The sequence below is a fragment of the Alligator sinensis genome, unplaced genomic scaffold (assembly GCF_000455745.1).
Source record: "Alligator sinensis unplaced genomic scaffold, ASM45574v1 scaffold885_1, whole genome shotgun sequence".
NCBI lineage: Eukaryota > Metazoa > Chordata > Crocodylia > Alligatoridae > Alligator > Alligator sinensis.
Window position 1 is genome coordinate 1001675 of NW_005842056.1, and position 23762 is coordinate 1025436.

Here is a 23762-nt window from a genome sequence, read left to right on the forward strand (position 1 = left end):
GGGCGCCCGGGGCTGGCTGCGCCACCATGGCGAGGCACTCCCTGCCTGGCTGGCAGCAGCAGACGGCCAACTCCACAGTGCCACTGCTGCTGCTGCTGGGTGGGCGGGTGGCACCTCGCCATTGCAGCATGGCCAGAGAAAATGAGGTCACACTAAGGACCATTTTGGGAATGGTCCAATTTTGGTTAGAGGGAGATTTTCCAAAGGGGCAGATTGGGTCATACTAAGGACCATTTTGGAAAGCACCGGGTTAGAGGGAGATTTTCCAAAGGGGCAGATTGCCCTGCATCTGCTTATGGCATCTCTTGCTCCTTCAATGCATCGCACACTCACAATAAACCTCCAAATGCCAGCCTGCTCCAAACAAAACACTCCTTTGCATCCGTGTTGCTCCCTGCGGGGACAGGCTGAGAGAGGTTGCGGACAGCTGTCAGTCAGCTGGCACAGGGCACTGCTCGAAGGCCCTCTGGATACAGCTTAGTGCTGTCCACTGCCAAGACAGGGCCCTGGTCTTGATGGACCTGCGGTGTGCTCCACTCTGGCAGCTCCTGTGCCCCTATTGCAACGGCAGGCTCCCTGAGTATGTTCGTACTGCACCGGCCGGGAACTTGGTCCTGCCTCTGAGGAAATAAGCCCTGTCCACTTGTTCTGGGTATGGCCATCTTGGGAATGAAGTGGTGAAGTTGCTCTGAGAGGGGCTCATGCTGCCATGCTTGAGACCTGGGTTTCCAGTGGTAGCTTGGGGTGCTCCTAGGACATCCTTCGTGCCCCACCTCTGGGGTTTAAAAGTAGGTGCAGGAGGTCAGGACTCATTGCCTCAGCTGCATGACAGAGCTCTCTGCCTCTTCAGTGTAGACCAGGAGTCTCTCTTCCCATGCCTGTGCACAGCTCCTACCACAACTTCTGCCACTGTAATACAGATAACAACTGCTGCTTCTTGCAGGCTACCCTTTGCCTCTGGTTTTTCTTCTAGGATGAAGCTTCATTCATTGCATTAGGCTGTGGGTTTAATGGAGTTATTGTGTTGTTTTCATCTCTTATTTTGCCTGGCTATGGGACAGGTCTGAGACTTGGCCAACTTTATGCTCCACAATAATATGCTGCCCTCCAACATATAAATACACACGGCTCAAGAAAAAAACAGGAAGCATGCGAGGGGCAGGGCTGGCTGGCTCTAGTCAAAGCAGGTCTTTCGTTTGGGAGGAAAGCAGGCAGACAATAAAATGCAATCCAAGTATTGTTTTTTTCTCGGCCCAAGTATCATAGTTAATTTTGTCATAACTCAACACAAATGGGGCGAGAGAGGAAGAATTGGCTTGGTGCGTTAATGAAACAAATAAAAGCCAGTAAATCGTGTCTTGCCCTCAGCTGCTGCACCCTGGCACCTTAACTGGGGAGAGAGTGGATGGGAACATTTGGCCTGTAAATGACTGCAATGAGCTTGCTGGTGCCTGTGTCTACTACCACCGTCTCCTGCCTAGATTAAGAACTGGTCACCTGCATGTCGTAGATCCTCTACGGAGGGAGGCTTTCCTCTGGATGGTAGTAGTAGGGATCTCTGCTGTCTCTGTGCAGCTGTGAGGAGGAGCAGTCACAGTGATGACATCAATGTGTCACTGTTGTAGCAAAGGTCTGTTGCTCAAAATATAGATTACGAGTGTCAGCCCTAGCACCCTGATTAAATTGCATTTTGCCTACATTTCCCTGTAGAGCTCATTGGTTTATGCATCCCTTGGCACTTCCTGGCTTTAAATTACTATGTAATGATATGAAACAATGATTGGCTATTGAGTTCTACCCCCCAAAAAAGGAGCTGCATGTGTCTGGTTGATTAAGTGAATCCCATCTATGTAGCCTGAACACCTTCTGGAACAGAGGGTGTTTTATGTAGGGGTGTTCTGTGCTGCACGTGGAAAAGAAACTTGGGTGGGTGAAAAATCAGGGCTGGGATTCCAGGCAAACAGCCAGTTCTGCTCTGCCACACCATGTAGCACACGCAGAAAGCCAGCAGGGTGTCGAAGGACCAGCTTCCAGCTCCAGACTCCTCTGCCTGGCATCTCATTGAGCTCTTTCTGGTGCTCAAACCCAATGCAAGATGGTAACAAACCAGAGTGGGAGCATCCTACCCTTGCAGATGTAACCCATAAATGCAGCAGAAGTCTACAGGGATTTCATTCTTAGGAGTGAATCTAAGCAGATGCACCTCACTGTCATTTGACCTCGAGTTTGACCAAACTTTACCCACTTATTTATTCTCCCCTTTTTGTCTCTCTCCTCCAGTTCCACCAGCAGAATGACGGATGCTGACGCAGCACTCCCACCAATCGAGGGAAAGCTGGGGCTGCAGATATGGATCATTGAGGTACAATGCAAGGATACATTCCCCACCTGTGCATGTGCTTCTGGGTGACAAGAAATCAATGCAATGAAAGCTGTGCAGGAGACAGGATGGCTCTGTAGCTGTCACAGCAAGAATGGAAATCAGGCACCCCAACTTCTATTCCCAGTTTTGCCCCATTCCCTTATGTGGCTTTCAACAATATTTTACTGCTCAGCTTTCCTATGTAAAGCAAGAATAGTTGTGACTAGATCAGTGGTTCTCAACATTTTTAGACTCAAGGTGCCCCTTGCAAAATGCCAGCTCTTAGTTTTCACTCATTTCTTGACTACAGAAAAATACTAGAGTTATTCTTCTGTTGCAAAGAACTCAGAAAGACCACAACAGCTCAGAATTGTTTTTAACACTGTGGATTCCTACTTGAAATCTCTGGGTTTATCTTGTGAACCTTATCTAGGTGTTTGCATACCTAACAGTCCTAATATTGCACAGCACCCCATGGCATCCTTAAAAGGGTCTTATGACACTCTAGGGTGCTAAGGTACCCTAGTTGGCAATCACTGGACTAGAGATGGTAGGTGATGGGAGTGAAGTTGTTTTATTTGGGTAGTCCCCAGGGCACTTACTGTTCAGAGTGATGCTCCTGCACATAGTAACAGATGATCTCTGTACTCAGCTGCCTACCATCTGAATCAGTGATCCTCAGCCAGGGCGCTGCAGCAGCTGGGGTACCCTGAGATCATCTCAAGGGTGCCGCGCACTGTTGGACGTGCAAACATGATTCACAAGATAAACCGAGAGATTTCTAATAGGAATCCACATGGTGTTAAAAACCTTCTGACTTCTTGTGGTCTTTCTGAGTTTCTTTCTAACAGAAGAATTGCTCTAGTATTTTTCTTTAGTCAAAAAGTTAGGATTTAGGTCTAGCTATCCAAGGTCCCAGTTCTGTCCCTGAAGAAGGAGACCATCTTTGATCTGCAGAGCACATAGGACAGGGGTGGGCAAAATGCGGCCCGTGGGCCGGAGCCACTGCAGCAGAGGCCGGGGGGAGTGTGGACAAGCTGCATTGGATCCTGTGCTGCCCGGGGCTCTGCTTGCTTCCAGTCCCCCCAGCCCCTGCTGCAGTGGCTCCAGGAGCAGCCAGCACCAGCTGCCTGCATCATGGCATGGCACAGCCTAGGAGCTGGGGTGAATGGGGGCAGGCGGAGCACGGTGCAGGCAGCTGGCATGGGCTGCAGGCCTGGGAATGGCTCCCCTCCCCCCACCCCTTCCCTAGTCCCAGCCTTACTCCCTCCCTCTCTCCCTCCCTCCCTCACCGCCTTGGGAACCTGTCCCTAACTGTTATATAGTGGGTTGGCTTTATGCAAGGGAAACCTGTGTACCCTATGGCAGAATCTCGGAATTGGCGCCAAATCTTTAAATCCAATTTGGCCTAATCAAATCGGGACAGTGACTCGAATCACCAAATCGAATTACTGTCCCTCCAAATCGGCCAAATCAGAATTGAATACTTGCCGCTTTGCACAGGCCTAATGTGAATGCCCTGGTGCCAGCTCTGGCTGCCCAACAGCTACTAGTTTATCTAATGGAGACACTCCCATGCTGTACTTGCTCTTATTCCCTTTGCTTCCCCTCTTTGAGTGCACCTTGGTGGGTCGCCCAGAGTGAGCCGCTGCAGTAAGTCCGGTGGCCTTGTCCGTGTTCACTTCTGAGCAAGGTCAGCGCCTGGCTTGATCCAGTCCTCACAGAAGAGGGTTCTGCTGAAAGGTGGTAACATCTGAATAATGCAGAAGTCACTGCCATTTTCCTTTCTTTTTGTTAAATATTGTGTCAAGCTGTTTACAAGAAAAGCCATGATTATAAGTACACGGGATACGCTGGCATGTGGGGAAACCAGTCAGGCCATCTGAAACATGTATGGCTTGAATTCCAGATAACTGCGGTGCCCTGGGAACCTGCGCGGCTGCTCAGCTCAGGCCCACAGAGGGGTGTGTGTGTGTGCGTGTGGGTGTGTGTGTGGAGAGCCAATCCCAAACACACACATTGTGTTGGGATGTCTTGTTAACTCCATATGTGCCAAATGGAGCATGAGATCCAAAGAAGGGGACGGGACAGCAAGGGTACCAGCGGTCTGAACTGTTTTCTGTGGTGTCCCTTCATTGCACATAAGCAGTGCTTACCTAACAAAGGGCTTTGAAGAACTGGAAAGCGTTCCTGAAGTTTTGGACTGCTTGTTAAAATGCCACCCTACAGGCAGAGTCGGCCGTTCCCAGGCAAATGCAGGGCATGATGGACCATCTCCTTCTGACCTGCAGATGATATTGCCAGAGAGGTGCTGGGCTCTGGAGGGACCCAGGGCAGGATGTGTCTCTATTGTTTTGATATATGTGCACACATTTATCTGTCTTTTGCCTCTTCTGACCCCCAGCCCTTAGGATGCTCATAATCTCCCCTGGTAGAATTCCTCTTATACAACCTGTGATCATCCGGTGGGTGGCGAATTGGCTGGAGTGTCGCACCCAGAGAGTCGTGGTGGATGGATCGGCTTCGACCTGGAAGGGTGTGGGCAGTGGGGTCCCGCAGGGCTCGGTCCTTGGACCGATACTCTTTAATGTCTTCATCAGCGACTTGGACGAGGGAGTGAAATGTACTCTGTCCAAGTTTGCAGATGACACAAAGCTATGGGGAGATGTGGACACGCCGGAGGGCAGGGAACAGCTGCAAGCAGACCTGGACAAGTTGGACAAGTGGGCAGAAAACAACAGAATGCAGTTCAACAAGGAGAAATGCAAAGTGCTGCACCTAGGGAGGAAAAATGTCCAGCACACCTACAGCCTAGGGAATGACCTGCTGGGTAGCATGGAAGTGGAAAGGGATCTGGGAGTCCTAGTGAACTCCAAGATGAACATGAGTCGGCAGTGTGACGAAGCCATCAGAAAAGCCAATGGCACTTTATCGTGCATCAGCAGATGCACGACGAATAGGTCTGAGGAGGTGATACTTCCCCTCTATCGGGCGCTGGTCAGACCGCAGTTGGAGTACTGCGTGCAATTCTGGGCGCCACACGTCAAGAAGGATGTGGATAACCTGGAGAGGGTCCAGAGAAGGGCCACTCATATGGCTAAGGGCCTACAGACCAAGCCTTACGAGGAGAGACTAGAGAAACTAGATCTATTCAGCCTCCGCAAGTGAAGGTTGAGAGGCGACCTTGTGGCTGCCTATAAGTTCATCACGGGGGCACAGAAGGGAATTGGTGAGTATTTATTCACCAAGGCACCCCCGGGGGTTACAAGAAATAATGGCCACAAGCTAGCAGAGAGCAGATTTAGATTGGACATTAGGAAGAACTTCTTCACAGTTCGAGTGGCCAAGGTCTGGAACGGGCTCCCAAGGGAGGTGGTGCTCTCCCCCCCTACCCTGGGGGTCTTCAAGAGGAGGTTAGACGAGTATCTAGCTGGGCTCACCTAGACCCAGCCCTCTTTCCTGCTTATGCAGGGGGTCGGACTCGATGATCTATTGAGGTCCCTTCTGACCCTAACATCTATGAATCTATTATTAGCATTGCCCACACAATTAGGGATCTAGATTGCAGAGAAGAAATAAAGCCTACTAAGTCACCTAGCTCACCCCCCCCGCACCACCACTTGCCAATACAAGATTGTCCTGACAGTGCATCTTCATTCTTTTTTATGTCAAAAGTCCCAACCAGTGGAGTCTCTACCATTTCCTTGGGGAATGCGCTGCCATGGTGAAAAGGATCATGGAAGGAGAATTTGGGGATGTTCACCCCAAATCCTTCCTTCTCTGAACTTCATCCTGAGTCTGCCTCAGGAATTCCCCTTTGTCCTTCAGATACTTGTCCATCCTGGCTTTGTCCCCTTTGTGGTTGTCTAAAGCTTCAAATTTTATAGGTAGAAGGGAGCACTAGTTCATCTGATCTGACTTCCCACATCACACCATTCCTCCACTAGACCTGGATTAGACTCTGTAGCTTGTTTAACTAAAGCCTGTCTTGGTCTGAAGACACCAAGAGACGGGGAATCCATTACTTCCCATGGTCATTTGTTCTAAAAGCAAATTGACCTCAGTTAAAAAATCTGCGCCTTATTTCTAACACAAATGTGTCTGACTAACTTGTAATCACCGCCTTCTTTTTAGGCCTCTCTCCTCTAGCTTAAAGAAGCCACTTATTCTAGGCTTCCTTCCCCGTGAAAGTGCTCGCACACTAATCATAGCATTTCTAGCAGCTGCCAGTGAAAGCCCTGCTACAAGAACAACCCAAACCAGAACATTTGCCTTGGGAAATTACAGTAATATGTCATTGTGTACCCGGTGTGCAGTGTGTGAGGACTTCATTGTCCATGTCTGCCCACACCCATTCAGTATCAGGGCTAGCCCAAGTACGTGCTTCTGCAAATACCAACTGAGTCACAAGCTGCACATTACTGGGCCTTATTTGATCTCATTGGCTTTGCCTGGTTTTGCATTCTTGTTAAAGGTGGAGTGGAAAACTCAGCACGGGCTTGAGGAAAGCCTGGAAAGCTCCTCTAACCTCCATGAGAAGATGTGTGACCTCCCAAGCACGACCCTACTAAACACCCGTCCTCTAGCAATCAAACGCCATGGCCCTACTAAACACCCTAGCGATCAAATGCCACAGATGAAGCCTTTGCTATTGCCAGCGTGGTTTAGGCCAAAAACCTGGTTGGAATTCGAACCCAGCAATGCTAAATGTGTGAGCCTTTCTCCTTCGAGTTACAGGACTAGCAACTTGAGCCAGAGCCACATGAATTATGGTAGAGTCTTCCCACTCGTTTCAATGGGCTTTGGAGCGCCTGAGCAGGAGGCAGCAGAAGACCTACTACTGTCGATAGATCACCGAATGGGAGGTGTGACATTACCGAACGCTGGTTCCAGTGATTCACAGTCCTTTTGTTATCATGTTTTACTTTTATTTATGAGCAAAGACCTGACTGTGTCGGACACTGACCGGACAGACAGCGAGAGACAAGCCCTGCTCCCCAAAGCTTGCCATTAAAGTGGACAGATAAGGATGGGGGGGAACAGGGCTGATGTGATTTCCCCTGGACTGATGCTCATGCTCTGAAAAGCCTTCATCAAGGGTCTTGGGCACTGGAGGAAGAATCCTGGCTCCATTAGAGGCAATGACTAATCTGTTGACTTCAGTGGGGCCTGGATTTTGCTTTTCACACTTCCTAGGTTTAAGCTGTGCTTATTATCCTACAGGAAGAAAGGGATGCCACGTTTGTTACCATGGCTGGATGACAGCCAGATGCTTTCCACACGCATGTTGTTTTGACCGCTGGCCTGTCCTATTTTCTTGCAGAAAATGAAAATGGTTCCTCTTCCGGAAAAGGCTTATGGGACATTTTTTGAAGGGGACTGTTACATCATATTACATGTAAGTACTGAGAACATAGACCAGTGTCGTGCGGGTGACCAGCTCTGCACTATTTCATCAAACCCCTGTGCATGGGCGGATGTAGGATTTTGAAAAGTGGGGTGCAGACGGTCTGGCGTATCATTACACATAGCAACACGCGTTTTTATCTAGGTAAAAAGAAGCTAGAAGCTTTACTAATATGCTAGGGGCCTAAGGCTGTATTGTTCAGTTTAAGATCAAAGGAAAAATAAATATAATTTTATTGGACTATCCATTAATTTGCTGTATCTTACATTATGTATAAAAACAAAGCACAACAAATGAGGCACGCCTAATCAAAAGCTGTTGTTTCTTTAGTCCTGTTGTCATTAGAATTAAACGAGCATCCCTTTCAGATTCATCAAACAAAACCTAACCATCTTGAGCTTGTTGACAGTGCAGTGCTTCACTGGAAGTTATATCCATACCTGAGCTGATGTTCTCCTGAGTTAATGATATTTTTAGCTAGAGTTAACAAGTCTGCACGGCTGTGAAATGGGAGCTCTGTGATCCAGAGCAGCTAACAAAGTGCAGAATTGCAGAAGAAAGGGTATCTTGATTAGTGGAAGTCCAGAGCACTGGCAGAGGAGAGAGGGTCGTTAACACCTGTGGACTGCAGAGTTTAGAAGGGATCGGGGAGATTATGAGCCATGAAGTCAATTGAATCCTGCAGGGCTGCCTGAATAGAAATGCTGCAGCCACTGCCAGGCAGTTGGTTTTAACTTTGCATGGAGCGGGAATCCAAGAGGGCTGCAGTTGCACCCACTCGAGATCCGCTGCTGCCCCTGTAAACTTTGGAGAGAGGTGGTGGCCACGTTAGTCTGAAGTCAGGCAGAAAGAAGGGGGGGTGGCATGTTAAAGACTCGTTAGTACCCTGAAAGTCTTTTATCTCCATAAGCACCATCCTACTGAGAGCCTGATTTTACAGCCCGGAGCAGCGTTCTTGCATGTTCTGCATGATAAAGAAGGCAGAGCTGCAACAAAGGTGCTTATTCCCTGGAAGACGGCTTGTTCTGTGGAAACTTTTTTTCCCCTTTTCTTCACAGCTGAGAATCAGCTTGTTTATGCTGAGACAAGCCTCATTTTCCACAGTAGGCACGGCCTGAATATAGCCTCCCAGCTGCTCGGTGACTCACTGGGCGGCTCCTACAAGATCCTGTGAAACATCAGGGGAGGCCCGGGGTTCCCTCCCTCTCGTAGGCATTGCTGCAGTCCTGGGCACCACTGTGCGTCCTGGGACAGGCATGCAGGCCCCGTGCCTCTGAACAATGCAGTCAGACCATTTATCCTGACTCACGGCCACTTCCCTGGAAACTCGGTGTAGTGGAAAGTCTGTGCTGTCAAGGCACGAGTCTCAGATCATCTCATTGAGATGAAGTTGGTGGCGTGACTTCTTCGTCAGCAAACACCAGCTTGTCCAAGCTGAACCCTCTCCTTGCAATTTTGGCTGTCACACAAGCTGCTCGGCCGTGTCTCTCTCTCAGCTTTTTCACCTGGAAAAAATATCTTGATTTCATCCTGAGAAGACAGCGGGCATGTTTTGAAATCTGGAGAGAAGAAAAACAATGCCACAATGGGAAACCTGTTTCCCGCGCTGTGGCTCTAGGGTTCAGCTCCACGCTGACACAGGGCGCCGATGGTCTCTGTGACCTCGGACGGGTCACCTTGGGCTTCTCTGTATAGGGAGAAAGGTTGGAACAAGTATTTTGGGCTAGCTTACCCTTCGAACATCCTTATTCTGTGCACAGCAATATTAAAGTGCACTTTGGAGACAGGTTAAGCTAAGCTGCACTCAGGCAAATTTAGTGTTGCAGAAATGCATCCGCACCGGGAGTCAGTGTGGTGTAGCTGTTATTGCACTGAAGCTCTCATGCCAGCATACTTCCCAGTAGCTTCCCCACAGAGGAAAGCCCATCATTTCCCTGGACCTCTCTTGCCCACCTGGAGAAAGTACGGTAGTAATATCCTCTCTGGGCTGGGTCTCGTATCTAGACTGTCAGCTATTCAGGCACAGATTACTGGAGGACTGATCTTCTTTCAAAACTGGCTTCAAATTGAAGGATTTTATTGCAAATTAAATCAGCTGCATTTAAAGGCATTAGGTTTCACCGTCTTCAGGCCCTCCTACTAGTGCTTATCACGGTGGTATCAGAGTACAAAACAGATAAACAGAATTTAGTGTCAAATCTGTTTTATAAAATGAGTTTTTTTATCTTCCTCGGGGGGTGGCAGGCCTTATCGCGGGAGGTGGTGAAAAATATCTGGCACCAGGCTTGAAATCATAAGCACACCTGTTTTCAGATGACTCGGCCTTTCTTACTCAGCGAACAGGCTTTGCTACGATAATATGAATTACAATAGGCGGTGTGTAAACCACAAATGCACGTAGGCTGGTTGGTGGTAGGCATGTGCTCAAAGTAGCAGGAATTCACATGCATTTTGTGTTAATTCTCCGGTGGCAAGGCGGGTACTCTTTATTCTGTAGGTTGGCACCGCACCGCACGCCTTGCACCCCATCGGTTGAACAAAAGTCACTGAGGTTGCAAAATCAAGCACACAACAGTTACGACACATCTGAATTTATAAATATCCATGCACCCTTAATTCTCCCACCTGGCACTCAGAGAGGCTGAGTCCTATGGAAAAAACCAGCATGCAAAGATGTAATCAAAGACTGTATCCTGGTGATTAGACTGGGTCAGAAAACAGTGTCTCTATTCTGTGCAGCGGTGTAGGGACACAGCCAGGCACTTGGGGCAGCTGCCACGCACAGGGCACCAGCGACGTCCCGTTGCCATCAGTAACACAGTTGTGCAGCAGTGATGGCAGCTGGGTTTTTCCACCGCCCCTGAAGTTGGTGCCCAGGGCATCTGTCCCCGTTACCCCAGCCTGGTTATGCCACTGATTTTGTGGGACACTGATGGGTTGAATATTTTCCCCTTCTAAATAAGAATGGGATCCCAGTGTTTTCCACAAAAAGAAAAGGGAGAAAAATCCAATCAAGACACCTTAACCACAGCATTTTTTTAAAAATTTGGTTTCTTATATTTTCATCATGATCAATTCTAATACAAAATTAAACAATTTTTGAAAATTTCTATTCTAGGGCACTAGCTGTCAACATTTTTCGACTCAAGGCATCCCTCGTTAGACTCATCCCTCACTAGACTTGAGGCACCCTTCAGAAAATGTCAGCTCTTAGTTTTCACCTGTTTTTTGACTACAGAAAAATCCCAGAACAATTCTTGTTTGAACAAAGTTGGAGACTGCTGGAGGTCCGCATGCTTTTAACACTGCAGACCCTTTTAGAAATCTCTGGGTTTATCTTACGAATCACGTTTGCACACCTAATATTACTAACGTTGTGTGGCACCCTTGAAAGGAGCTCAAGGCACCCCAGGGTGCTGTGGCACCCTGGTTGAGAATCCTGGCTCTAAGGTCTAAATGTTTCATTTTGAACATTTTTCTAAGCCAAAAATTGTTGAATTTTTGAAAATTGTTGACTGGCTCTCAACAAAGATTTCACTGTTGACCCAAGTCAAGCAAGTCTTGGTGCTTTAGGAAACTGGGAATGATAGCACTTCATTAGCTGCCAGAAGTTAAGTGATACATTAAAAAATCAAAGGTGTTTAATGATTGTCTTTAACAAGGACTATACAAACACCTCAGGTAGGTAACCCTTAAGTACATGCTTATCTTTAAGCCTGGGCTTAAGTCCTACTAAGTGCTTTCCTGAATCAAGTCCTCAGAGAGTTCATTGAGGGACTGCTCCTGTTCCACTGGAAGTCAAGCCACACTTCCTAGGGGCTTCGTCGTCTAGTACAAGGCTCTACACGAATAGGTTGACCCCATGCTGAGTTTTGCATGGAGGACACTTGGGTTTCTAAGTGCCTTGTTCTGGCATAATTACCCTGATACTAATGAGATTTTCTCGGCGTAAGCGCTCCATGATCTAACTCTCTCTTGTTTATGCCAGTTCACTAAATAACACTGCAGACATCAATCCATTTTTGTTCCTGGACTACAGGCCTAAGGGTATTTGCACTGTCCCACTCTGCACTCTCCCAGCCCCTTCAACTTCACCTCTGAGCTCCTCTTAACTCCCTTCTTGTCTTCTCAAGAACAAGAAAACCTCCAATGGTTTCACCACCGACCTACACTTTTGGATCGGCAAGGATTCCTCTCAGGATGAGCAGGGTGCTGCAGCCTTATACGTCACCCAGATGGACAGCCAACTTGGGGGAAGCCCAGTGCAGCACCGGGAAGTGCAGGGCTATGAGTCGGAAACCTTCAAGAGCTATTTCCGAAAAGGCATCATGTGAGTGGCACAATTCCTATTCAGGGAAACATGTCATTAAAAATCATAATGAAGAGTCAGAAGATCCCCTGAGCTGAGATGACCAGCAGCTCACAATGGAGTGATGCGACTGGTACCACATCTGGCTCTGCCAGCCCAAGTAACCTGGTATCCATTCACATCTGGATGACCTGAGGGACAGCCCTTGGTACCGAGACCTGAACTCGAAAACCCTGATTCTCCTCTTAGAGAGCCAGTAAATGCACCATTCAGAGCCTTGTAAATCAAAGTCAGCATCAGGGGTGCAATTCTGGTCTCAGGCTATTATAAATCAAGACTACTAATAAATCCACCAGATTCAAGGCAACTCTTATTAGGCAATAGGGAAAACCAGGGAGCATCGTGGTAGATGGAGATCTACCAGGGAGTCGGGCCGGTAGGGGAGATTGTGGCAGCATTTCCCACACCACATTTTGGGCTTTTGGCTGAAATATGTCTGATTTTTTTTTTCATTAAAACCTTTAATTTTTCTTTTGGAAGAGGATGCTTTTCTTGAACACCTCTAATTCTGACCCTCTCCATTCCCTTCCTCACAATAGTTACAAGAGGGGTGGGGTAGCTTCAGGATTCAAGCATGTGGAGACCAATGTGTACAACGTCAAACGCCTCCTTCAGGTCAAGGGGAAGAAGCATGTATCAGCCACAGAGGTAAGTACAAGTGTACTTCGTTCTTGCAGATCACCTGAGATGAGCTGCCTGTGCCCAGTGCAGTTGGTTGATATTAGGACTGGTCCTTTCATGTGGAGTTACCTCTAGAGAAAATCTGGGTTAGATCTGGATCTGGCTTACTCCGGTTTTACACCCAGGTAACTCAAGAAGGCCATATCTTTACTTGGGTCACCCCGGTTCCACCAAAGCTAATGCTGAACCACTCAACCATATGGCCCTTAAATCTCAGCAGTGTTGCTGCTCATACTTCATGTGAGATCAGGAACAAGTCCTGGCAAATGCAGATCCTGATTTTTTCCTGTCTTGTACACTGCTGTAAATTGGGAATAATTCTGCCAAAGACAATGGATTTACAATGTTATTAGTGGGAATAGCTGGCAGGCTTGTTATTCTCATTCGAAGTCAAGGATTTCTTAACACGATCCAAACCGAGCCAGGTATTGGGTTGGCCTTCTAAGTAGGAGCTGGATGAAAACTGTTGGGATTTTCATGCATTTCACACTAATTCCCAAGCGGCTGCTACAGATTGAGGTATTTCATAATATTTATTGATATAATAAATATTGTACTATTTATTATAGGAGGGCACCATATATCAACCTAATAGGATAATGATTATTTTGTGTTGTCTTTTGAACATCTTCTCATTGGATTACCAAGACAAGCAGTGCATCCAGCCTAGGGCATCACATCATTATATTGCTGTGGCCCCTGTTATGTCTTCCCTTCCCCCTATCATCACATTAACCCAAACATTAGACCCTAATCCAGGAACAACATGTGCTAAGTTTGACACGCTTCTGGTCTGTGTGTGTCCGTACAGTTCCAGGCAGTGCCAGGAAGAGCTAGCTCTGCACACACTGCTCAAGACCCAAAGGCAGTTCAACCACATTCATAGCCATGTGCATGAGTCTGGGCCCAGCACCATGCTAATGGGGCTTACTGCTTCTAGCTACAAGAGCTGGCTTAGATATCTCTGTACAGTGCTGCCTTGTACTCCAACATGCGAGCTAGTGCATCGCATCCAGCTGCCTTGTCCCATGTTGGTGTACCCTCAGACTTCGGTGGGACCTCACAAAGTCCTGTGCACTGCTCGATGCAGGATCGAAACCTTGGATTACCATCTCTTGGGACAGGGGCCAAGGCCTTTCTGTTTGTCCTGAAATTGCCTGCTCTAACCATCTCTGCTCAAAGGACCTTCCTTCATGGCTTGAGAGCCTCAGGGGGGGCAGTTTTTTTGCCAGAAGGTAATGACCATGAGGTCCAGCCAATCGTGCAGTTTTTTTGAAAGAAGGTAATGACCATGAGGTCCAGCCAATCACATATCCCTTCACAAAGCCCTTCACAGAAGTTGCAGCCGTTATCAAAAAGCTATGTAAGAACAAGACGTTTCAGAAGAAGGACATGCAAATGCCTTCATCAGACACAGTCTCCTTCAGATCTAAAAACCCCCCAAGTTGCGTTTCCCATTCGTTTCATACATGAAAAACAGCATCGCTGATAGTGATGGAATTTGCATAGAAAAATGAACACATTGTTTCTGCCCACAGCTTTTTCCCCAGAAGTCGGTTTTCTATGTCTCTCCTTGTTCCCTGCTAACACCAGCTGTTTTGGTCTCTTGTTACAGGTGGATCTGTCTTGGGACAGTTTCAACAGGGGGGATGTCTTCCTGCTGGACCTTGGCAAGGTGCTGATCCAGTGGAATGGGCCCGAATGCAACAACGCTGAGAAGTCCAGGGTCAGTTACAACCTCTCCCCTTGGGTTTATTTGGGGTGTTTTCAAAGCTTGAAGAAAAAAATGGAGAGAAACAATGAACAATGAGGTTTGCAAAGTAGCCAGTCCACTGGCCTAACACTAACGAAGCATTCATAAGCAGAGAAAACCCAGGTAGAGGGCTAAAGTAATCAGAGCTCTTGGGGAGGTGATATCCTTTAGTAGACCAACTAAATAGTTGCAAAAACATGTCACCTTGGCACAGGTCTCCAAACTCCCATTGCAATAGATGGAAATGTGAGTTAGGGAGTTCGTGCCTTTGAGGGTCTGTGCCTTAAGCTGCCCATGCATCGCTCCGGCTGTATGACAGAAAGCTAGAAATGCCACCAGGTGCAGGATCCTTATCTACATTAGAGAGGGCAAGTCCAATGTGGGCAGCATGAGGTGAGCTGTTACTTCATGGCTGAAGCATTTGGAAATACCACCTTGGTGTATGATGAGAGCTGTAATTCAGGTGCCTCAGGTCCGTGTTTCCACCTTGTGCCTGCATATCCCAACCAGACAGCTCGTCCCACAATAGTGAATTGGACTGAGATGCTGAAGTCCTGACTGTGTCCCTGATCTGACAGCCCCTGAGACCGAAGAGGAGCCTTTTCATTGGACTTAAAACCAGATGATTGTCTCCTAGGGAATGGCTCTGGCTCGTAGCATTAGGGATGGTGAGAGAGGTGGCCGTGCCCAGATCGGCATCATTGACAACGAGAAGGATTCCCCGGACCTCATGCAGATCATGAAAACCGTGCTGGGGGAGAGGCGCGGGGAGCTCCGGAGCGCCACCCCGGACATGAAAGCGGACGAGCTGCAGAAGGCCAACGTCCGGCTCTACCAGTAAGTCTGCAGTAGGCCCCCGAGCCCAAGCTTGGAGGCTGCATGTGGCTCTCCCAAGCAGAGAATCCTTTCTTGCCCAGGTCTCTGTGACTCTTCACTCTGCTCGTTACCTCCTCTAGTGTCTACGAGAAGGACAACGATTTGGTGGTGCAGGAAATCGCCACCCGGCCCCTGACGCAAGACCTCCTCCGTCATGAGGTGAGAGACGCTTGGGCTGTGCGGAGGGTGTGACAGTCATAAAGTTTCTGGGGCAGGGACCGTCCCCTTGTGTGTATAGCACATGCCCAGTGGAGCCTTGATCCTTGCTTGGGGCCTGGAGGTGGTATGACGGTGCAGTCATGAAGATACAGTAGCACAGCCTTCATGGATTTTAGCCTGTCCAAACCATCTTTCTTCCATCCCTCCACTTGCCTTTCCTGCCATGACACAATCTGAGCAGCAGGCCACGGGAAACCCAGGTTTTGGGTCATGTGCAAACATTTATAATGTGGTTAGTTACATTATTTTTGTACGCTGGTGTGAGTGGCACTGATGTCCAGAGCAGACAGACAACCCATTCTCCCGGGGAAGCTGCTGAAGTAGGTGCTTTTATACTATCTTGCTACTGAGAGGGAGGAGCTGGTAGTAACCCATTTCATTGAGCCAAAGGGATACCCGAGGATAAAAGCACAGACAATGCCTAAGTCATTTCCCCTGAAATTTTTCAGGTAACTCTACATGGAGTCTAATAAGTTATACCAGTGTAGGGCTATGCATTGTTCATCTGCTCTGTTTGCATCAGTGTAAGAGTGTACTTTATTGGCATCCATGCAAGCATGTCATGTCTGGGCCCTTTGCAAAGAGCTGGGAGCTTCTGTATTGCAAGCTAGCCAGCGTCTTTAATGGGAACAGGCTGGAGCCACCCTTGTCCAAGATTGCCCACCCATTCCTTGATGGCTAATCATTGACAGTAGATGGATGCAGCTGTGAGGGATGGCATAACCTGCCTCACAGCCCAAGATTATGAGCCCTTGGCAGTGGCTATGATGGAACTGTGAAGAAAAAAAAATTGAGATGATATGACCACAGGAAAATTAGGTTTGCAATTAGAAGAAGGTGTCTAACTCTCAGGGCAATGAGGTTGTGGAACAGGCTCCTAATAGCAGCAGTGGGGGCAAGGACCCTAGTTTGACAAAGGGGCTTGATAAGGAACCATATGCTGTCTGAGATAGCAGGGGACTAGGTTTGATGGGGTTTGGACTAGATGACCTCTGGAGGTCTCTTCCAGCTCTGCTTTTCTATAAGTCTGTGACCCTGCAAGGCCCTTCCAGTCCATCGTTCTGACATACTTGGATGTGCTTCAAACCTATTTATGTGAATAGCCTCCTCTTCATGTATAGGTGGGAAGTTCTGGCTAAAGATGATAGAAACTTTATTCCAACTTATTCCTTCCAGCAGAAACCAGGCTGTTACAACATGCGTAGTCTCCTGTGGGGGAGTCAGCTGCCACCGGCTCCTCTATTTAGGTTGCATAAGGAGCGTTCTTTCCCCAGCCCTTTGCAGCCAGTGTGGAAAGCAAAGGCCACAGTAAGGGTGGCAGGGCACCATGCTCTGGACGTGTCACCTCTATAGAAATGACAAGGCTTTTCTCTCTTAATCACTTTTTCCCCTTTGAATAGTCCAACGCTCATCTTTTCAGCGTAGATGCAAAGTCCCTGTTGCATGCTATAATGCCATGATGCTACAAGTCTGCCAGGACTTCAGGATAGCATCATGCAGACTAACCATGGCCAAACATAAACTGGTTCTGCAGCCACAATGGCGCGTTGCTTCTATTCCAGCGCGACGCCTCTGGCTTCCATGACGTGATCCTTGAGTTGCACAGAAAAAGAGAGGTCAGATGCTGTAGTGTGCTATTACCGCTGTGTCTAGACCAGGAAGCATCCTCCCCACTTTCCATTAATATTGCAGCTACCTTTGCACCCTCACTGGAAAATGGGTCCAACATTTTCTAGTCTACATCAAAGATCAAAGGACAGCTTGGTAAGGAGGAAAGAGCCTTGCCTAACTGGAGTATTTAATCTGTTTGCTCTGTTTTGCTTCAGGACTGTCACATTTTAGACCAAGGAGGTTTTAAGATCTATGTTTGGAGAGGAACAGACTCCACCAAAGAGGAAAAGAAACAAGCCTTCAACCGAGCTCTGGTAAGCCCTCTGTTTCAAACAATCTGCTAAGGAGAGTAACTAAAAACTGGCCCAGGTTTCACTGATGATCACAGTTGAGCAACGATCAGCAGGAGCTGGCTTGTTTTCTCGTGTGATAACTGAATAGACAATTCAGGAAGAATGGGCTAAAGCCAACATTATGTTGCTTGCATGAAGTCACAGGGAACTTTTGGGAGCTTGGCCCCTATGGAAAACAGGCTGCTTATTTAGATGCCTCAGGGCCCAATCCCAGGTCTGCTGCAGTCAACAAGTCTTTTCATTGACTTCAGTTCATTTAGGAGTAAGTCCTAAACAAGAATAGGGAGTTGAGATTTGCAAAGTATCCTACAGATGTAGGGTTTGATCTTTCACCCTAGGGCAAGAAGGTCCATTCTTTACTTGAGTCAGCTAATCCAGGGTCAAAACGTTGTGGGCAGGACAGCGTGCAGTTTTCACTTGAGTCAGTAGGTAGAAGCAAAGACCACAGGAAAACGTAGCCTGTAAAAACTCAGTCTGTTAACCCAAGTCCCATGTGTGAGTGCCTTCCCAGACTCATAGCCTCTAGTACAAGGTTTCTGGGCCTGCTGAATTACACTTCAAAAACAATTTTGAAATCTTATAAATGAGTCAAGCTGAGGGTCTTTGGAGTATGGGCTAGGTTCAGCGCCTGCCGTCCAGTCGTCACACTTCTGCGTGTCTTCACTGAAGTCCTTTTGGAATCCCTCTAGGGTTTCATCCAAGCCAAGGGCTATCCTGCCACCACCAACATAGAAGTGGTAAATGATTGCGCAGAGTCAGCCATGTTCAAGCAGCTCTTCCAGAAGTGGACAGAAAAGGATGAAAGCCAAGGGCTGGGCAAAATCTACACTACTGGCAAAATTGGTGAGACCTTCCCCAGAGCCACCAAGAACTGTTCTTTGTCTCCCTTCAGCGCCGTGGATTGGGAGCTGCTGTCTGCTTTCTTGGGGAGGGAACGTCTTTCACACTGATTGTTTCCAATCCTTATTGCACATTGTTCTTTTGACCTCTATCTTCAATCTTCTTAAATCTAATCTAAAAATCAAATAAGTAGATTTTGGACCAAATTTGGCTCTCATTTACTCTGGCATAGATCTAAGGCTTCTCTGATATCAGTGGAATTATTCTGGATTTGTACCGATGTCATTATACTGAATTTGGTACATTTTCTTCTGTTAGGATGAATATTACAGTTTGTTGGTTCAACATGGAAAACATTGATTTGACCAACAATAGATGTTGAAGCTGGAACGAAATAGGTTTAGTTGCACAGATGGTGAATGTTTTTTATCAATGACAGGTAGCAATCTCCCTGTGATTTTCTTTCTTTCTCTCTTTGTGCTGAACGTTGAAAATGTAACCGTGTTAAAACGGAGCTAAACAGCCTGAAAACAAACATGAATCTTTTTTTAAGGTTAGTATAATTTTGGTATAGTATAAAAGTTAGGATTTTTACGGTTAGTATCATTTTAAATGGAACTCATTGCGGCTAATCAAAGTTCACATTTTTGAAAATGCAGTATGATTGCCTAATGTTGTCCCAGAAGTCAATTATCACCCAGATCTTAGGTAGTAAACAATAGGATATCTGAGCTCTTAATCAACAGATGCTTCCTTACTTATGGCGTGACTGTTTTGAAATAATGATAAGCTAGGTTTTTCTCCTGTCTATAAGAATTGTGTGTATATGTGAATCTGTGTGCATTATTTATGCTGTATGCATTTGCTGTGGTTACATGTGCAGCCAAGGTGGATCAGGTGAAGTTTGATGTCGCTCAGTTACACGCCAGACCAGAGTTGGCTGCTGAACAGAGAATGGCAGACGACGCCTCCGGGAAAGTTGAGGTGAGAAGCACTTTCCAGACAACTTTCTCACCCGCAGGAAGCAGTTCTTGGGGCATCTCCAAGCAGACTGCCATTTAACAGGCAGCAGCTGCTTCACAGACCTGGTGGCATCGTGCCCTGAGGCACGACGACTCCCTGCAAACTGTAGATATTCAAACAGTCATTGTACATTGAAATACACGTGTATTGTTGTCAGGGGATGAGGGACATTTTAGCTCGACAAAGGAGACAGTAAGTTCATTCACTTCTTTCCAGTAAGGCAGATGGGAACATGATAGATAGGCTGAGGTTTGCTGGAAATCACGTAGCCAAAACCAGAATAAAGCACCAGAGAATCAAAGGGTTGCATTTTGCATAGACACTCCAGCTTATGCTCCAGCAGGTTTGAGAAATGGCTGCAGTGCAGTCACATACGTGTCTATCACATGAACGCTCGCTCCCTACCCCCACACATGCACACAAACACAATCCCACGCTCCTCACTGTGGCATTTCTCTGTAGGTGTGGCGGATTGAAGAGCGGGAAATGCGGCCAGTGGATCTCAAGATGTATGGGCAGTTCTACGGAGGTGACTGTTACCTGGTCCTATACACCTACCTGAAATCGGGCAGACCTCATTACATTATCTATATGTGGCAAGTAAGTAAAAACCAAGCAAGCGCTGAGCTTGATGCATGTCCATTTGAAATACCTACCCCCCAAAATACAAAAAATCCCTAGCACACAGACAGAGAGCCCCTGTTCTTCTTGGAAGAGCGTGTTCACTTCCAAGGACCCCCCAGGCCATGTCTGCACTGCCCCCAAACCACCCAAGGGAATCCTGCTGTGAAGCAGAACATCCAGATGTGCAGAATCCCCAGGCAGGTGCATCGTGGTGCGACGGATGTGCACCAAGAAGACCTTTGTCTTGACTATGCTTATTGGTATTGTTCAGTGGGGTGTAAGGTGGCAACGTGGCACCCACTCAGGATGCAGCATGCATGGGCCTCACTGCAGCCCATTCTAGCCACTGTGCTTTGCAAGTGCAGAGATGCCCCCACTGTCCCAGATCCCTGATGGTCCCCTGGCGTGTCCTCCTGCCTCATTCTACACAGAGTTTATGCATTTCATGGTTGGAGGCGGTATCACTAGGATGGTTGGAGACCGGCAGATCCCATCTGTGCAGGACGATGAACTAGACTATTCTAATCGGGGCTGTCCAGCTTCTACACGTTCAGGGGCTGGAGGCCCCATGGGCTGCACCAGCAGACACATGCCCGTGGACCCCTCCAGGGCAACTGTGGGACCCTCAGGCCTCACACCATGCAGATGCCCCCGCTTTACTGTTGCAATGTGTACCTACACCCTCCCCCCTGTTTCAGTGCATGCCTGCATGGGCCCTCCTCTCCCACCCCTGCACCTTGTGCTCACTCCCCACTGCTATACTGCACACCCCTGCAAGCCCCCACCCTTTACCACTGCCAGCCCCCCCTCCATCACTGCATCATGACCCCATGCAGCCCTAGACTCCCTCTGAGCTTTCCCAGCCAGAGCTCCCTTGGAGCTGTAGAGGGGAGCATCAGCCAGGCAGGAGCCCAGGAGCTGCAACTTAACCCCTCATGGGCTGCCGGTTGGACAGCCCTGCTCTAAATTTCCCTTCAAACCCTAGGATTCTGTGGAAATATGACTTTTTCTTTCCACTTCTCAAAAATGGGACCTGGTTCTCGACTGCCTTGTACTTTGCATTAATGTATATGCCAAGTGAAGGCAGGTGTGCAGTTGGACACTGCTGCACACCAGAGGTAACTGCGGGAGTCCAAAGCTGCACAGGAGCAAAAGACAATGGTATTTAATGGAGGGGAGAATCAAGCCTGTGATACATTTCTGGACTGCTCTTACCAGCACGCTCAGCACTGCGGAGTCCAATAGTTGTACACCAAACCTCAGGATATCGCATGCTTTTTTCCTTTAAATCCTCAGCTTTCGGAGTCATGGAAAAATGTGAGAATCTCTGTTCTCATGCTTGGTTTTTTTGTACAGCAAGTTATTATCCCACTGGATTGAACAGAAAAACTTAAGGATGCAATTCAAAAGGCTGAACATTTAAAAGAGCCCAAATGTATTATGTTAAAAAATTCCTGGTTGTAAAACTAGTCTCACGAAGACAGGCTCTTAATTGATCAATGCCTGGGGCTGACCAACCATTACACAGGCAGGGTGTGATGAGACCTTTTATCTCCTGTAATGTGATACGAGGTATCTCTCTTTGGACCCTAGGGCCGCCATGCCTCTGTGGATGAAGTCACAGCCTGTGCCCTCAACGCCATTGAGCTGGACAGAAAGTATGCAGGTGAACCCGTGCAGGTCCGGGTGACGATGGGCAAGGAGCCGCCCCATTTCCTTGCCATCTTCAAGGGCATTCTGATCATTTATGAGGTAAGAGGGCTTTGAACCTATGAACAGGTGAAGGCAGTGAACACCTGTGGGAAGGGGAAGGGTTTGGGATGGCACATGGAGAGTCCTGGGATACACTTAAGAATGGGAGCTTTGAGTGGCTAAACCTTAGGTTATGGTGCAAACATTACAAATGGTCTAACCAGGCAGGTTAAACTGAGGCATGCAGAAATGAAGAATGATATTTTAAAAAATCTGCAGCATTGGTGTAGCACTTGAATGCAGTGGGAGAGCTCGGCTGAGTGCAGTTGAAAATCCTGCCCAGTGTGATTTGCTCCTACTTCTGTGGGAAAGCTGAGAAATAGAGCTATCAGGATCCTACATAGGCCCCATCACTATGGAATCAGCAGGTCTTGAATACAGCTGGTGAGGATTTCCATTTTGTGGGAAATGTCTACATTTCTACGTCTTGAATTCTGCATTCACAAAGCGTTATTGATAGATGGTCAGGGGCTGGAAGGGACCTCGCAACATCATCGGGTCCAGCCCCCTGCACTAGGCAGGAAAGACACTTTAGAGCCAAACGCTTTAAAAAAGACAGAAATTCAGAGGGGGGGAAATCAATTTCAGATTTTTAAAAAACTTTTGAAATGTCATTTTCCATTTTTATATTTCTTCTTCCTTTGTTCCAAGACAAAGGAATGTGACTGTTATTCTTTTTCATCTAGACTGGTTTGGGGTTTTTTTGTAGGAAGTTTTATCAAACACTTTCCCCCCAAACAAACAAACCCCAAACCAAATCTGTTTGGGCAAGAATTCTCAGACCAAATGTAGCTACAACTTGGATCTGACAACTCACACGTCTATGCTGTAGCCTGTGGCTAAAGGCTTCCTTTAAAACAATTAATAAGTGTACAGAATCATAGAAAATGCAGGTTGAAGGGACCTCAGGAGGTCACATCTAGTGCAACCCCTTGCTCCAAGCAGGACCGGCCCCAACTAGATCATCCCAGCCAGCACTTTTCTAGCCGAGTCTTAAAAACCTGCAAGGATGTAGCTTCCACCACCTCTCTGGGTAACCTCTTCCAGTGTTTTACTATCCTCCTAGTGAGAAAGTTTTTCCTAATATCTAGCCTCAACTTCCCTTGCTGCAACTTGAGCCCATTGCTCCTTGTTCTGTCATCTGCTGCCACCGAGAACAGCCCAGCTCCGTCCTCTTTGCAACCCCTCTTCAGGTAGCTGAAGGCTGCTATTAAATCCCTCCTCAGCCTTCTCTTCTCCAGATTAAATAAGCCCAGTTCCCTCAGTCTCTAGCCAGCAGCAGTACAGGGATGAAGGCAGCAAGAGGTGAGGTGGGGAAGGGGAACAGGAATGGCTTCAATTTTAGGAAAGGACACCCATTAACCTATAGCCTCTAATGTACCATTTTGCGTGCTGCCTTAGGTATGGGAAACAGAGAGTGCAGCATCTTCCTTCTGCATGTCAAAGTTGGCTGGAACCTGCCTCTTTTGCCTGTATTACTCTGGGCCCTGAATTACCACCAATTGCCAGTAGCAACTGGGCAGTGGGCTGGCGGTGCAGAGCTCTGGGGCCTGGTCCAAAGTCCACTGCAGTGACTATAAGGGCTCACGCTAACTTTGGGGTTTTGGACTTTGGACTGAGCCTGTGAAACCTCCATTCACTCAGGCAGCACACGGGACAGGAGTGCCACGTCTGTCTGTCTCACCAGCACTCTTGGCTTCTGGATCTATCGCCCATCACGCCTCACAGTACAATTTGCCTCTTTTTAAAGGGGGGCACAAGTCGCGGTCGACAGAGCGAGCCTGAACCCACAGTCCGCCTCTTCCAAGTGCGGGGCACAGATGAGTTTAATACCAAGACCATCGAGGTGCCAGCTCGGGCCTCCTCACTCAACTCCAACGACGTCTTCCTGC

At 47.8% G+C, this 23762-nt stretch overlaps 1 protein-coding gene across 1 annotated transcript in view; it reads left to right on the plus strand.

Moving 5' to 3' along the window:
- Window positions 1–23762, plus strand: part of VILL (villin like) — a 49816-nt gene that overhangs the window by 13881 nt on the left and 12173 nt on the right. The window contains exons 3-15 of the mRNA XM_014519625.2: window positions 2281–2362; window positions 7686–7760; window positions 11903–12099; window positions 12678–12786; window positions 14435–14545; window positions 15210–15409; window positions 15529–15607; window positions 17494–17592; window positions 18321–18474; window positions 19355–19455; window positions 19957–20094; window positions 21712–21870; window positions 23621–23760. Of these exons, the coding sequence (XP_014375111.2) occupies window positions 2281–2362; window positions 7686–7760; window positions 11903–12099; window positions 12678–12786; window positions 14435–14545; window positions 15210–15409; window positions 15529–15607; window positions 17494–17592; window positions 18321–18474; window positions 19355–19455; window positions 19957–20094; window positions 21712–21870; window positions 23621–23760 (1644 nt within the window). The remainder of the gene's footprint in view (window positions 1–2280; window positions 2363–7685; window positions 7761–11902; window positions 12100–12677; window positions 12787–14434; window positions 14546–15209; window positions 15410–15528; window positions 15608–17493; window positions 17593–18320; window positions 18475–19354; window positions 19456–19956; window positions 20095–21711; window positions 21871–23620; window positions 23761–23762) is intronic.